Source organism: Microtus oregoni, unplaced genomic scaffold (assembly GCF_018167655.1).
Source record: "Microtus oregoni isolate MIOR12 unplaced genomic scaffold, Mior012 000049F_ref0000343, whole genome shotgun sequence".
Taxonomy (NCBI): Eukaryota; Metazoa; Chordata; class Mammalia; order Rodentia; family Cricetidae; genus Microtus; species Microtus oregoni.
The window spans coordinates 2,718,307-2,733,999 of record NW_024543223.1 but is presented as its reverse complement, the minus strand read 5'-3'; the positions used below and the strand labels follow the sequence as shown (position 1 = coordinate 2,733,999).

Below are 15,693 nucleotides of genomic sequence, written 5' to 3'. Positions count from 1 at the left end.
GACCTTTAAGGTAAAGACTATCTTTTTAAAATCTCTGTAAGAGGAAACAACAACAAAAGACTCCATACTTTGCCTTGAGTATTGATGGGATACTTATACACTATACACGGTAAATGCACGTGTATGAGCAGTAACGAATTTACAACACAATGTGTCCTCTGTGGCTTTTTCAGCCTCACATCACCCTCACATGGGTGAAAAAGTCTTATGTGCTAAATATGGGGACCCACCATGAGAAAGTCAGAAATGGAAGCCAACTACCTCTTTATGTTGTTTTAGATCATCACACTAGACCTCACTACCTTTCTGACTCTTATATCAGTGATTTCTGCTGGGCATGATAGCATATGTCTGTAGTCCCAGCACTGGGCAAGCAGAGACAGGACAATTGCTACAAGTTCACAACTAGCTGGGCTACAGAGAGAAACCCTGTTTAAAAAAAAAAAATCAAAATACTCTTCCCCGAGAAAAATATGGAAACTATCCAAATGGTCACTAATAAAAAATGATTGCTAAAACCTCAGATATAATCATATGTTTGATGATACGATTAAAAATAACTTCAGACACTTTTGGTTGGTTTGTTTGTTTGGAGACTGTGTCTCACTATGTAGCTCTGGCTGGCCTGGAACTTCTACTTATACCAGGCTTCCCAAGTGTTGGGATTAAAGCCATGTGTTACCATACTCAGCTTAATAAAACTTAAAACAACAACAACAACAATTTTTTGGGGGTTGGCATGATGGCTTAATAGGTAAAAGCACTTGCCACCAAACCTGATAACTTGAGTTTGATCCCTGGATCCGCCCAGCAGGACAGAGCCAACTCCTCTGGTTGTCCTCTGGCGCCCATGCACATGTGCTATGGCATATGTATGTCATCACACAAACACATATATTTTTTTAATTTTTAAGAGTAATAGAGGGACTGGGCAGTGGTGGTACATGCCTTTAAACCCAGCACTTGGGAGGCAGAGGCAGGTGAATCTCATTTTGAGTTCAAGGCCAGCCTGGTCTACAAAGAGTTTTAGGACAGTCAGGACTATTACACAGAGTAACCCTGTCTCGAAAAACAAACAAGCAAACAAACAAAACAAAACAAAAGAGTAATAGAGGGGCTGGAGAGATGACCAGCAGTCCTCTTCCGGGACACAGGTCAATTCCTGGGACCCACGTAGCAGCTTACAATTGTCTGTAACTCCAGTTCCAGGGCATCTGACACCCTCACACCAATGCATGTAACATTAACATAAATAAATAATTTTTAAAAAGAACAGGGACATGAAAACTAGTAAGAGGACTAAGCTGGCCATCAGCTACACACCGCAGCCACATAATGAAGCAAGTGCAGTGGCAGGACTGCACCCCTGCCACCGTGTTGGTACAGATGCTAAGGTTAGCTGTTTAAATAGACAAACGAAATGTGACCAGAACAAATGCTAACTAGCCAAATGGTCTCACTATGGGTGTCTGGAGGGCTCTAGTAATAGCCCCTTATTTCTGGTTCCCCCACAGAGGCTTCTGCCTGGCACGAGGGTCTTTTGCACGTGTCCTGAATGACACATTCTGGAGCAGGTCATTCAGCCATACTTCTCTCCCTGGCATTGGAGAGACTCAGGAGACCCTCCCATCACCTGTCTATACCACAACACAAGTGTATTTCTAGACTGTTCCCTTCCCACAGGGTGTCCTCACGCCCTCACCATCCCATACAGCCTATTGCCTGCCCCCTACTAGTCAGCTGTCTCCTCTTACTTGGGTCTGGAGAAGTAGAAACACCATCCTCTGGAGAATCCTTATTCTGGGTCCTAGGATTCAGACCTAGAGAAAGAAAAAGTGGCTTGTCTGAATCAAAAGTTACTAAACAAAAAGTGCTGACAGTTGTGGTTGAAAAAGCTCTAAAGCAAAGCTAAAAATATAACACAAACCAGGACGGGCAATGGTGGCACACTCCTTTAATCCCAGCACTTGGGAGGCAGAGGCAGATGGATCTCTGTGAGTTTAAGGCCAGCCTGGTCTACAAGAGCTAGCTCCAGGACAGGCTCCAAAACTACGGAGAAGCCCTGTCTCGAAAAACAAAACAAAACAAAACAAACAAAAACAAAACAAAACAAAAACAAAAAAACGCAAACCAAGTGCCAGTTCTGAACTGAGTATTTCAAACAGCACAAAATAATCAACTAAAGAAAAATATGAAAACCCTAAAATTTGGGAATGAACCAGAACTTCAAAGTTTTCAATACCACTCTCTTTGTCTGATAAAATATTTTTTGGAAAGAAAACTGCTACTTATTTTTTTAAAAACTAACACATCTTAAAGTCATTTCAACTAATGAATTTTTAGCAAACATAAAATAACCTAATTACATTTTGTACAGTTATTATTTAACCTTACCTTCTAGAACACTTTCCAAATCATAGCTTTTAAGAATATAACATAAGGGTTAGAGAGATGGCTCAGTGGTTAAGAGCACTGACTGTTCTTCCAGAGGATTTGGGTTCAATTCCCAGCATCTACATGGCAGTTCACAACTGTCTGTAATTCCATGATCTGACATCTTCACTCAGACATACATGTAGGCAAAACACCAATGCACATAAAATTAAAAATAAAAAAATTTAAAAAGAAAAAGCATATAACATAAAGTCAGGAATTGGTGGAGTATGCCTTTGATCCCAGCACTCGGGATCAAAGAGCCAGTCTTGTCTACAAAGCGAGTTTCAAGACAGCCAGAGCTGTTACACAGACAAACCCTGTCTTGGAAAGAAAGAAAAAGAATACAGCATAAGACATCAAAGTTTACTATGTTTAACAAAATAACAAAGAATCTACCTAGATATTATTATTCTGAAAAAGATTCAAAATGAAACTTGAATATGAAATGACAGAGCTAATTGGAAAACACGCATAACTAATTAAACATCACTTGGAAAACATACATATTTATTAGAAAATCATACTATAGGAAGGATTGAAAAGAGCCTCCAAAGATTAACTGTCTCCGAATACAAAGCTAAGGGAGGAGGTAGGTGAGAAACAGAACTTTGTTGTCATTTTTTTTTTTTTTTGAGACAGGGTTTCTCTGTGGCTTTGGAGCCTGTCCTGGAACTCGCTCTGTAGACCAGGCTGGTCTCGAACTCACAGAGATCCGCCTGCCTCTGCCTCCCGAGTGCTGGGATTAAAGGCGTGCGCCACCATCGCCCGGCTGTTGTCATTTTTAGAGACGTATTTATTTTATGTGTATGAGTGTCTACTCATATCTATGTGCATCTGTGTGTGCCTGGTGCACGTGGAGCCCAGCAGAGGACACCAGATCGTGAGCTGCCATGTGGGTCCAGACAATGGAGCCCAGGTCCTCTGCAGGAGCATCATATGCTCCTAACTGCTGAGACATCTCTCTAGCCCCAGAACTTGTACCTTCTACTCCATATGTATCTGCACCACTTGAATCTAATTTAAGGATAACAAATATTTATAAATTCCTTGTGAAATCTTTGAAAAAACAAAATGAAAACAAAAGCAATGACCTGGGGGAAAAATGCTGAAAATCACATAATCTGGAATAAGGAGAGTCCTCTCAAAACTCAAAAGGAAGAAAATCAACAACCCAATAAATAAGTGAACAAAATATTTGAACTGGCACTTTGAACACCACCTACAGAAGGCAAGTGAGGGCATGACGAGATCCCATGCCGGTATCATTAAGGAACAGTGAATGGAGGAGCGAAAGGACCCAAAGCTGGTTTTTGTTCATCTGTTATTTCAGGGCACGGTCTCACATATTCTACGCTGGCCTCAGACTTGGTACATAGCAGAGGATGATCTCCAATTTATGACCCTTCTTCCTCTATCCCAGTGCCAAAATTATAGGTCTGTACCACCAAGCCCAGTTTTTGCTTGCGTGTTTACTGATTCAAGTTTATAAATGTTCTGCCTACATGTATGTCTGTGCTGTGCACATTTGTGCCTGGTACTCACATAAGTCAGAAGAGGGCATGAGATGCCCTGGAACTAGAGTTACAAATGGTTTTGAGCTACCATATGGGTGCCCTAGTCCTCTGTAAAAGCAACAAGTGCTCCTAACTGCTGAGCCAACTCTATCCCCCAAACCCAGTTTTTCCTTCTTCTGTCTTTTGTTTTTGCTTCTGCTTGGATTTTTTTTTCTTTTTTATTGAAAATAAAACCCGGGGGCAGGCAATGGTGCTGCATGCCTTTAATCCCAGCATCGGGAGGCAGAGGCAGGTGGATCTCTTTGAGTTCAAGTCCAGGCTGTCTACAGAGTGAGTTACAAGACAGGCTCCAAACTACAGATAAACCCTATCTCAAACTCCCACCCCCCCAATAAAAAAGAAAGAAAGAAAAGAAAAATGAAAGAGAAAAGAAAAGTCAGACCAGGCGGTGGTGGCACACACCTTTAGTCCCAGCACTCAGAGAGGCAGAAGCAGACATATCTTTGTGAGTTCGAGGTCAGCCTGGTCTACAAAATGAGTTCCAGGACAGTCAGAGATACACAGAGAACCCTGTCTTGAAAAACCAACCCCCCCCAAAAAGAAAGAAAGAAAGAATAGAAAAGAAAGGAAAGAAAAGAAAAGAAAAGAAAAATCAAGTCAGGCATGGTAGAGCATGTCTTCAATCTTAGCACTTGGGGAAAAGGCAGGTAGATCTCAGAGATCAGAGCCAGCCTGGTCACAGAGACAAAAAGAGAAACCCTGCCCCTCACCCCAAAACAGACCCCCATATAATATACCTTGATTATGGTTTCCCCTCCTTCCCATCTGGATCTGTATCTTTTTTGTCTCTCATTAGAAAACACACATGCTCCAGGCGGTGGTGGTGCACGCCTTTAATCCCAACACTCAGGAGGCAGAAGCAGGCGGATCTCTGTGAGCCTGAGGCCAGCCTGGTCTACAGAGAGAGTTCCAGGATGGTCACGGTACACAGAAAAACCCTGTCCTGAAAAACCAAAAACCAAAAAAGAAAAAGAACAAAAACAAAAAACAAACAAAATGCTTCTAAGGAATAATATAACAAGATAAAATAAAAACTAACACATCAAAATAGGACAAAACAAACAAAGGGAAAGAGCCTAAGAAAAGGCGTAAGAAACAGAGATGCAGAGACCGCTCATTCACATACTCAAAAATCTCATGAAAACACTAAACTGGAGTAATAATATATACAAAGGACCTATAGGGTAAAAAGAGAGAAAATATTTATATTTATTTAGATATTTATATAGAAATATTTATATAGAAACATCATATGTAATAAATTAATATAACATTAATATAAAACTTTTTAAAGTCCTGACATGACATTGTAAGATAAGGAACCTCCAAAGATGTGATTGGGTTCCTTTTCTATATAACTGCTGGTCATCTACTACTGCCAAGCCCAGTTTCTCATGTAGTGCTAGGGATGGGACCCAGGACCCAGCACTCTAACAACTGAGCTACACTGCGATCCTGCTTATTGTCTAAATAGATTACCAATAAGTAATTCAGGGAGATATGTACTTGGTACACACAAAGTTCTAGCTTCAGTCTCCTGTACCAAAAAGTAAAAAGGCAGAAGGATAAAAAGGTGATCTGCCAAGACCCCTAACTGCCGTGACGCTACCGGACAACAGAGAGAAGTGAACAATACAGCTACAAGGTCTTACAACTGTGCTTAAAACAAAATCCTGCAGAGCCAAAGGGAAACCCACAGAGACATTATTCCTGAGAAGCATGACTCATGTATGAATCAGGTCCAAAGGCAGGAAGTCTGAGTCACACTTGGGTACCTGCAGATGGCAGAAGCTTTAAGCCAAGGGAGGTAGAGGTAAGGCCACAGAAGTGTTTTTCTTGCCTTTTCTGTTATTTTTTAATAAGTGAAATGTTGATTAGCTATGTATTTCAACTCTATCTTGTACCAAAACAAGGATAATTTGTTTTTTTGTGTTTTTTGAGAAAGGGTTTCTCTGTGTTAACAGTCCTGGCTGTCCTGGAACTTGATTTGTAGATCTGCCTGCCTCTGCCCAATTGCTGGGACTAAAGGATGCAAAATGATGCCCAGCTCCAAAACAAGGATTCTAAGTTTTATTCTTAACAAGCCCAACCTACTTTTGACCATCATGCTGTGGGGACACCAAACCAGGTTGGTGGGTTTTGTTTATTTTGGTTCACGTTATACTTTAACAGGAAAGAAAATGTATTACATTAAATTGATAAAATACCTTTGATCATATAATTTCTTTAGAAGCTTCATATATTCTTGATTTGTTTCCAAAAGTCAATTTTAGTAGAATCTAAGGCAGATTTCTGTAAGACTCATATACAAACTCAGATACAGCACTCTAATTCTCTGGTAATACTTTTTGAGAGTCCTGAGGCTAAACTTTTGCCTAGCAGGAAGGAGTGTTATAAAATGTTACGTGATTATGGCGATGCGGAGCGAGCTGTGGGTACATGGCACTGGCTACATGGCATCCTCTTTCTCCCCACGAGAGTGCTGTTCTTGACTGCCTTGACCTTTTGACAGTAACTGCTGCAGTGGTGGCTGTGGGGCCCCCCAGGAGGTGGCGAGATGCATTCGGCCCTAGCCTGAGGTATATCTTCATGTTGTGGCCCACACCTAATACTCTTCCTCAGTTATATTCTTTGCATATGCTTCCATCGGTACTGGAAAAAGGCTCTCTGATGACAATCAGAGCAGTCAGCAATCTGATTACAGGGTGAAGGCCAGCTCAGGCACCCTCTCCACTATTGCTAGGAGTCTTATCTGGGGTCATCCTTGTGGATTACTGAGAGTTTCCCTGGCACCTGGTTCTCCCTAACTTCAAAATGCCACCCCCCCCCCCATCAAGACATCTCTTTTGTTACTCTCCCTTCAGTCCTGCCCCTAACCTGCCTCCCGGAACCCCACCTGCCCAACCAGCTTCCTCAAGTTCCCATCCCCCCAACCCCACCCTCTCACTAGGGAGAAACAAATGGGTAAACAGATGAGATCTGAAGCTAACCTGGGAAACCTGACCCTAGGGCTCTGTTGCAACTGCAATGCCTTAGCTACTAAATGTTAGTTGAGACGCCCTTAGAGGGCTCTATATAAGTAAGTTTCCTGATCTGATGTCCACGTTAGAATATTTAACCTGAATCAACCTGTTATTGTCACATAAATAATATAAAGGGCTGAAGAGATGGCTCAGCACTTAAGAACACTGTTCTGCAATCATGAGAGCTGGAGTTCAGATTCCAGCACCGCATCAAGCCAGACATTCCTTCCTGCAAATAAATGCCTATAACCCCAGCTCCAAGAGGGGCTTCTAACCTAGCTGAAAAGGCCCAGGTTCAAGGACAGATCCAGCTACAAAGATACAGACGGACGAAGAGTAACAGAGGAGGACACCTGATGCCCTTTCCTTCCTCTGATTGCACACAATCGTGTACATCTCCCCCAACATATGCTCATACGCTCACACAGACACAGATACACACAAACACAAATAACAAACACATCTTTAAAAAAGAAAATAAGCACTGGGTGGTAGAGGCAGGCGGATCTCTGTGAGTTTGAGGCCAGCCTGGTCTACAAAGTGAGTTCTAGGACAGTCAGGGCTATTACACAGAGAAACCCTGTCAAGAAAGAGAGAGAGAGAGAGAGAGAGAGAGAGAGAGAGAGAAAGAAAGAAAAGAAAAGAACAGGGGAAAGAGCTAAGACTAGTTAACAGACTACTATGCCCAAGTAAAACATAACACCTTAGACTACTAGGACAACAAAGATAAGATTCTAACTGGAAAGTGGTGGCGCATGCCTTTAATCCCAGCACTTGGAAGGAAGAGAAGGAAGGAAGAAGGAAGAGGAACTCTGTGAGTTTGAGGCCAGCCTGGTCTACAAGAGCTAGTTCTAGGACAGGCTCTAAAGCAACATAGAAACCCTGCTTCAAAATACAAAAAAAAAAAAAAAAAAAAAACCAAAAAACAAAAAACAAAAAAAACAAAACTAGACATACCCTAAGAGAAACTAGACACTAACTGGTTATTGTATATGAGAATAAAAATTCAAAATATTTAATCTAATTTCCTTCTGTGCTCATTAATATGATTTATCAGGTAGCCTAGGTAAAAAATGAAACTTAATTCCCATGTGGTTATAGACTAATTCCTTATGACCTCTAGCCCTTTTCAAAACTTCTGTTACAGGTCATAAGGGAATAGGCAAGAAAAGAGTAACCCCATATAACAATATCACCCCAACTAGAAAAATAACTCAAGGAACCCATAGTTTCTAAGAAGCTAAATACTGTAGAATACACATGAATACACACACACACACACACACACACACACACACACAAACATTTAAATATGAATTAAACAATTTTGTAAGTTATTCTAAAGCTTCTCACGTGACAGTATATTCTTTGAAATAAAACTTCATTTGTCAATGAGCATGCCAAACACTGGAGAGACAAGTAACAATAAGTACTTTAAGTCTGTGGAGAGAGGGAGATGGAAACAGTAGGTCATGATGTACCACGCTGTGCAAATGGGATTGGGTAGGAGCTGTGTGTGAGCATGACGAGCATCTCTTAGGAAAGCGCGACATAGAAAGGAAAAGCTTCAAACAAGGAGGCACTCTTGGAGCTGAACCATCATGGAGAGTGGATGTTTTCAGGCAGAATGGGGCTTGCAGACAGCATGTTCTAAATGGCGAGGACAAGATGACACAGAGAAATATGAAGACCATAGCTGGGATATAAGAAAAACCCATGTGCTGGGTAGAGGCAGGTGGATCTCTGTGAGTTTGAAGTCAGCCTGGTCTACAGAGTGAGTTCCAGGAAAACCTTGTCTCAAAAAAACAACACAAAACAACAACAACAAAAAAAAGAAAAGAAAAACCCATATATTATTAACACCACCCCCATCTGTTGACCACCCATGTCTGACTGGCATTATTCTAAGAATTCATATGGGTTATCACATTTATTTTTAGTTTTTGTTTACATTTTCATAATATTCCCTTCACAATGAAGAAAGTGAGGTATAAGAAGTTAGTGGTGGCGCACGCCTTTAATCCCAGCACTCGTAAGACAGAGGTAGGCAAATCTCTGTGAGTTCAGGCCAGCCTGGTCTACAGAGTGAGTTCCAGGACAGGCTCCAAAGCTACACAGAGAAATCCTGCCTCAAAAATACAAATGGAAAAAAAAAAGTAGCAACTGGCCCAAAGGACTCACTACTCATTAGAGGTGGAGTGAGTCTCATGTCCTAAGATTCTTTCCATACATCTTGTTAAAGTGGAGTCACGTGAAGACACAAAGGGACACAGAAGACAGGTGACTGGAGTCACTGAAGGCTGTGCACATGGACAGGAGCTGGCCAGACCTGCATTTTGAAACACCTTATTGGTGACAGCATGGGTAGTTCCCTAAAGGAGAAAGGGACAGAGCAGCAGAGCTACTGTGATGATCCTAAACAGAGGCAGCAAAGGCCTGAACAAAAGGGCAGCAGGGGAGGAAAGGCAGGCTAACAGTCAGCCAAGCAGAGCAGTCGTCAGTTAGGCAGACAGACAACTTAGTCCAAGAGGAAAAGCTGGGCTAGAGAGCCGGGCTCCAAGCAAGTGTCTTTCCAATGCCTGCCTGTCTGCATGCACACGTGCACAGGAAACTCGCCATAAGATATGACAATGTCCACCTAAAGATGCACACGCATCCTCAAATCAACCCCCTTTGAAAGCTCACTCCTTTCTCAACTGGAAACTAAAATTCCAAAATCTACATGTAGGGAGTCATGTGGTATCATCTCTGGGATACTCCAGGTCACTAGGCTCTTCTGGGTAGATCCTGGGGCTGGCTGCTACCATCTGGGTTCAATTAAATCTTTCTGCTTCAGGTCACTGGTCAAGCTAGCTCTGGGAACAACAGTCCAGGGAGCCCTGGAGTAGTCCTCCTTAGTAACCTTCTACCCCCGCCAAAGCCTGGAAACTCAAATTTTGGTGCCTAAAAACAAACATCCTAGTTTAGCAAAGTGATAAAAATGTTGCCTTTGTAACACTCTGTAGGCAACTTTAGGAAATCTTGCAGAACGTAAAATTTAAGCACCCTGAATAAATGACATAAAAATACCTCCTCCACAGCCCTAAACTTTTATTTATTTCTCATTTAAAATGAATGACGAATAAGAATGAAAATCATTTGGGGATTCTTTCACTGCCAACTCACTCTCCAGGTCTCATTACTTATCCATGCACTACAGGAATTTGCTCAGCCATCTACCAGTGACCAAAGAACAGTATCATTAACCACCCCTGCCTTTCTTCTTCTTCTTCTTTTTCTTTTATGTGCACTGGCATTTTGCCATGGATGTTGAGTCCCCCTGAAACTGGAGTTACGACAGTTATGAGCTGCCACGTGGGTGCTAGGATTTGAACCCAGGTCCTATGGAAGAGCAGCCAAGTGTTCTTAATCACTGAGTCATCTCTCCAGTCCCCATTAGCCCTCTTTACATAGCTTTACTTTCACAAATCTTAAACCAAGTTCTAGAAATGCAAGTCACTTTATAGGACACAGACATGATAAAGAAACCCTATTTGTTGTTTAGGTCTTTCCACACTCATCTTGTAAAATACTTGCTTTGCAGAAAGCATGCCTTCCCCTAACATCCTTAAAAGGCACTCTGAGGAGAGCTGAAAGGAGAACGCCTACACTGTCTCTGACCTCTCGCCATTCAACTGACCATGTGATCTGGATCTAGCAATATATGCCTTATTGAGATTATTAGATAATTAAAGTGTTTTCAGAGAGAGTGAAAACCAAGCTTGGCTCCATCCATCACCTGCACTTGGAATCTGTACCTTCTAACTTTCTGTCCAACCAGTTTCTATCCCTGTAAGCCTGAAATACTACTCAACGAAACTACATCACCTTCCTCCATCCTCTCTTTTTTGATAGTATCTTATTATATAGCTTTGGTTGGCCTAGTACTCACTATGTACACCAGGCTGGCCTCAGACTCACAGGGCTCTACCTGGTTTTGCCTCTGGAGTGCTGGGATGCCACCATGCACAGGCATCTCTCTCTTTGTGATGTTATGATGGTTTCTACAGGAGGGTGCATTATTTCCAGGCCTGGCAGTCCAAAGCCTGTAAAACAGACTCCTCCTAGGTGGTCTCTGGTGCTGCCCTCAACACCTCACAGCTCAGTCAGGACTCCCTGACGAAACAATGATAAATATGTTCTCAGCTAAAAACGTAATGGGCAGTCCATTTATAATTCCATGCATTATACAGTATTGCTTCTAAATAGGTCACTCCAAATTGTGGCTGAAATGATCCCAAAATGGACATGGTCTGCTTTTCTGGCCTTTGTGTCATTTCTAGATGTGTGCCTGCTCTGAGCTTCCCAACTCTATTACTTCTTGGATGAGTTACCTGCACCACTGTTGCTAAGCAGGCTGGCAGAAAGCTCTTCGGTTGCACCGAAGTTCAAGGACATGCTGTCACCAGGGTGGCGGGAAGTGCTGTGCCTGCAGAGAACAAAGCCGGGTCACCTGCTTAATTAATGTAGATCATCATGATTTTTCCTGCTCACCCTGTACCCTAGTGTGTAGGGGAGAGGGTAAGAAGAGAAGGGAGGACCCATGAAAAACAGGCCTGGATATTCAGTCACACAGGCTGGCAACCCTTAGGATCCATACCTCAAACCACCCTGTGGTAGTTTTATTTGTGTGCCAAGCCCCAGACACCCTGACTGCTCACCTACCACCATTAGACCACTTCCCCTTTCTGCACTATGCCTCTCCCTTAAAAACAAAGGAAGGACATAAAATACTTGAATGGATGTACCAGAGCTAAACTAGTGAAGAGGCCCACACCCTGTCCAGACTTTCACATGAACACCCCGCAGGAAAGAGGACGTCCAGTGCCCAAAGAATGGGGCCAAGGCTGCTTTTTGTAAACTGCTTCCTGAAGCAATTTCGGACCAGTGAGTCCAGGTTTAAAGCAGGGTCACACTCATCAAGGCTTAAATGGCTTTCTGCCTATACTGACTCTTCAGATACTCTGTAAGACATTCAGAGCTTCTGTTAAAAAATGAGTATGCCAAGTCACAGAGAAGCTGTCTAAGAGAACAGCATGTACCACCTGTCCCGGCATCCCATAGGCAAACCCTAAGACAAAAAGAGACATCTCATTTTCATCCTTGACCAGTTCGGAAGAAAATTAAGAAGTTTACAAAATGTGAGCTCAAAACAAACCTAAAGCAGGGTCTTGGTAATGTTACAGGCGCACTATCAGGCTGCCTGAGTTCACCCTTTGCCCAGGGATGGCAGGACCTGATGGGAGTGTTCTAAGTCACAAATGTGTCATTTCATCAGCTGTTCAGCGCTGTCCTGGGCTACCTTCCAGAGCCCTGTGCAAACCCTCACCTTCCAGCAGCTTCATGATACGCCAACTCCAACAGCTCTGCAGAGGAGTGGGTGGGGTCCCTCTGCCTGCTGCCCTGAAGCTCTGCCATGTTCTGCCGCGTTTGATGATGGATCTGAATGGCCTCTCCAGACGGTCCTACCCAGACAAAGAACCAATGAATGTTATTCCAACCTGAACAAAAACATACTCTTCCTTCTCTCCAACTGCTGGGACAATGGAGAGGTCCAACAAAGAGCACAGCAGGAGGAATATTATACAAGGGCCCTGCGGGCTCCCACAGAGGACTTTTCTGCCCACACTGTATCTGGGACTATATGCTGGAACTCTCGGTTTCAGAAATACTATGGAGATGCCATACAGAAATAGACAAGTATAAGAGGATAAAAAGATGAAAAGAAAAGGAAAATAAAAAATGAAATAACAAGCCAGGTGGTGGTGGTGTACACCTTTAATTCCAGCACTCAGGAGGCAGAGGCAGGCAGATCTCTGTGGGTTCAAGGGAAAAGAAAGGAAGGAAGGAAGGAAGGAAGGAAGACAACAATCTTGGTATGGTGGTGTACACTCTAGCTCCAGTACTTGGGAGGCAGAGGCTGGCAGATCTCTGTGCTACAGGGTACAGAGTAAGTTCCAGGATAGTCAGAGCTACACAGAAAAAACTTGTCTTAAAAAAAAAAGAAAAAAATCAGAAAGTAACAGTGTCACTCTAAAAATCTAGGGTGCTCATGCATAAAAAAGACAGAGCACGAGAGGCTGGAATTAGTCTTGTCTATTAAAATGCGCTTTCCGAAAACATACGCATTAGAGGGTTAAATAAGGTTACCAAGAGTTAAAGGAAAATTTATCTGGGTAGAAGAAATATCCATGAAACCCAAATGTGAAAGAGGTAGAAGTGTGTGTGGAGATCAAGAGACTGGGTAAGAAGGGAAAGAGACTCTGAAGGGAGTGAGGAGTCTGAGGGCGGGCTGCCTGGTAAAGAAGGGTCTTAGTGACCAGAGGGCCAGTGCTCAAGAGGACAAACAGAGGGAGCAGTGCCTGCAGACCAGCTGCAGCTGCTGCTGTTCTTCAGTAATGTGGGCATGAAGGGTGCGTTAGGAAAACAGAAGAGCTGAAGGTCGTAATAGAAAGTTCTCTTAGGAGGTTTTAGCCTAGGAGCTAGTGAGATGGCTCAATCAGTAAAACGCCTACAAAGCAAGCACAAGGCCCTGAGTTCAGATCCCCAGCACCCATGAGCTAGGCATGACATTATGTACCTATAATCCCAGTGCTGGGAAGATAGAACAAGAGAATTCTTGGGGCTTGTTGGGAAGCTAGTGAGCTCTAGTGAGCATCAGTGAGATCTAAGTTCAATAAGAGGGCCTGTCCCCAAAACTACAGTAGTAGAAGACACTCTGGCCTCTATATATATGCATGTACATGCATGAGCATACAAAATCACACACACACACACACACACACACACACACACACACAGAGAGAGAGAGAGAGAGAGAGAGAGAGAGAGAGAGAGAGATGATTGATTGATTTCAGCCTGGTCTGGAGCTGGAGATGAACAAGCAGTGGTTGTAGTGATCCTAAATTCAAGGTCATCCTCCTTACAGGGCAAGTTCAACGCTACTCTGGGCTATATGAGACCCTGTCTCAAAAATAAATAAAAAGCAAGAGCAAGTACAAAAGTGAGAAACAGAGATACCTCAAAATAAAACTGGTAGGAATAACAAAAAAAGAGAATAAAACCAAAAAGAAATAATTTGTGTGATTCTAACAGAAATAAGGGACAAAAGAGGTTTGGAATGGCCTCCAGTTACAGCCAAATAAACCAGATTTATTTCACATTTTTAAATTTAACTTTAAACAGTAAAATCAAATGTAAAAGAAAACAACTAGGCATTTCTAATCATTCAGTAAGATCATTCCTAGTAAAAAACCAAAATAAAACAAAAAAAAACACATCTGTTCCTTCCTGGCCCTGCAAGAACCCATTAAGCTGAAGGTTCATTTTATCTAAGCTTTATAAACCCTTACTGCCATCTTCTTGAGGCCAGAACAGAGTAAAAAGATTGGCTAGGAAAAATAGTGAAGTAAAAGTAATTGTTTTTTTTTCTTCACCCCTCAGAGACTCCTGAGAAATGACAAAGTAGCATAGATGCAGCTTGGAGGAGCAATGGTGAAAATGAGGGACAGGAAAGCTGATGAACAGCACAGTCCCTTTCAAAGGGACAAACAAAAAAGGAAAGCCCATTAGTTAACACAGCTGGTCACTTACAAAGTTTGTTCTCAAGTGTGTCTGCAAAGATCCTCCTGAGGACCCTGTGAAAAGCCCAGCAGGCATGTCCCCCTCACTGATGGGGCCAAGAGGTTCACAGACATTGAGGCACTTGACCCACGGCTGATCAGTGCTAAGGACCAGAGCTCGGAACTCAGGGTCCAAGGCTCTTTCCTGAGCAGCCAACTTACCTACAGGAAAAGTGTGCATCCAGCGCCTTCTGTTGGATGTGAGCTTCATGGGCATTCTTGAAGGGGCAAAGGGGTTAATCAGTGCTCTCTGAGGTGTGTATCCACCAGGCCGAACATGTAGCATAGACTCTGCACTGCCCACATGGAACCTTCCTGGTGCACTCGAGTCCCGCTGTGGGGGTTCTATCATGTTCTCCAGGACATCTGCTGCAAATCATGGGGTTGAAAGCAAAGACAAAGCACAAATCCACAATGAAATCAGAGTTAAGAAGACCGATGAGTCAAGACTAGCAAAAATCTAGGACGTCATAATTATCAGGAAGTAAGAGTAATGAATAAAACATGCTTAGATTTGTTGTTGTTTTTTTTTTCTCAAATATTTTGGAGACAAGACCCAATGAAGAAACACACAAACCTAATACAGTCCCATATTTTGCAGGGGGACCGTGAACACTGAGCTGAATGCAATGAGTAAGGATAGGACTATAATAGGAATGGGGTGAATATATTCTCTCTGAGGGCAAGACAGCAAAAATAAATGTTTGAGCCAGCTGTGACAGCCACACGCTTTAGTCAGAGCACTTGAGAGGCACAGACAGGCAGATCTGAGCTCAAGGCCAGGCTGATCTACAGAGAGTTACAGGTCAGCCAAGGCTGCATAGCAAGACACTGCATGACAAATAAGTAAGTGAAAGGTATGTCTGGTGAACAGACTAGCTCACTAAACCCATTAGGTTTTAAGTACACAAGGCTAGAATCACTCTCTATTTGCACTGAAACCAAATGACACGAGTTCCAGCAAAAAGAATAGTTAGCTTATTTAAGGACTATACAACA

At 42.7% G+C, this 15,693-nt stretch overlaps 1 protein-coding gene across 15 annotated transcripts in view; it reads right to left on the bottom strand.

Moving 5' to 3' along the window:
- Positions 1-15,693, bottom strand: part of LOC121436441 (GATOR complex protein DEPDC5) — a 125,428-nt gene that overhangs the window by 55,899 nt on the left and 53,836 nt on the right. For 9 of the 15 annotated variants that reach the window (XM_041636337.1, XM_041636336.1, XM_041636351.1 and 6 more), the window contains 4 exons: positions 14,857-15,063; positions 12,402-12,537; positions 11,407-11,501; positions 1,755-1,820 (listed from right to left, as the gene is read on the bottom strand). In XM_041636337.1, coding sequence (XP_041492271.1) covers positions 1,755-1,820; positions 11,407-11,501; positions 12,402-12,537; positions 14,857-15,063 — 504 coding nt within the window. The remainder of the gene's footprint in view (positions 1-1,754; positions 1,821-11,406; positions 11,502-12,401; positions 12,538-14,856; positions 15,064-15,693) is intronic. The other 6 variants (XM_041636338.1, XM_041636340.1, XM_041636346.1 and 3 more) reach the window with 1 other exon arrangement.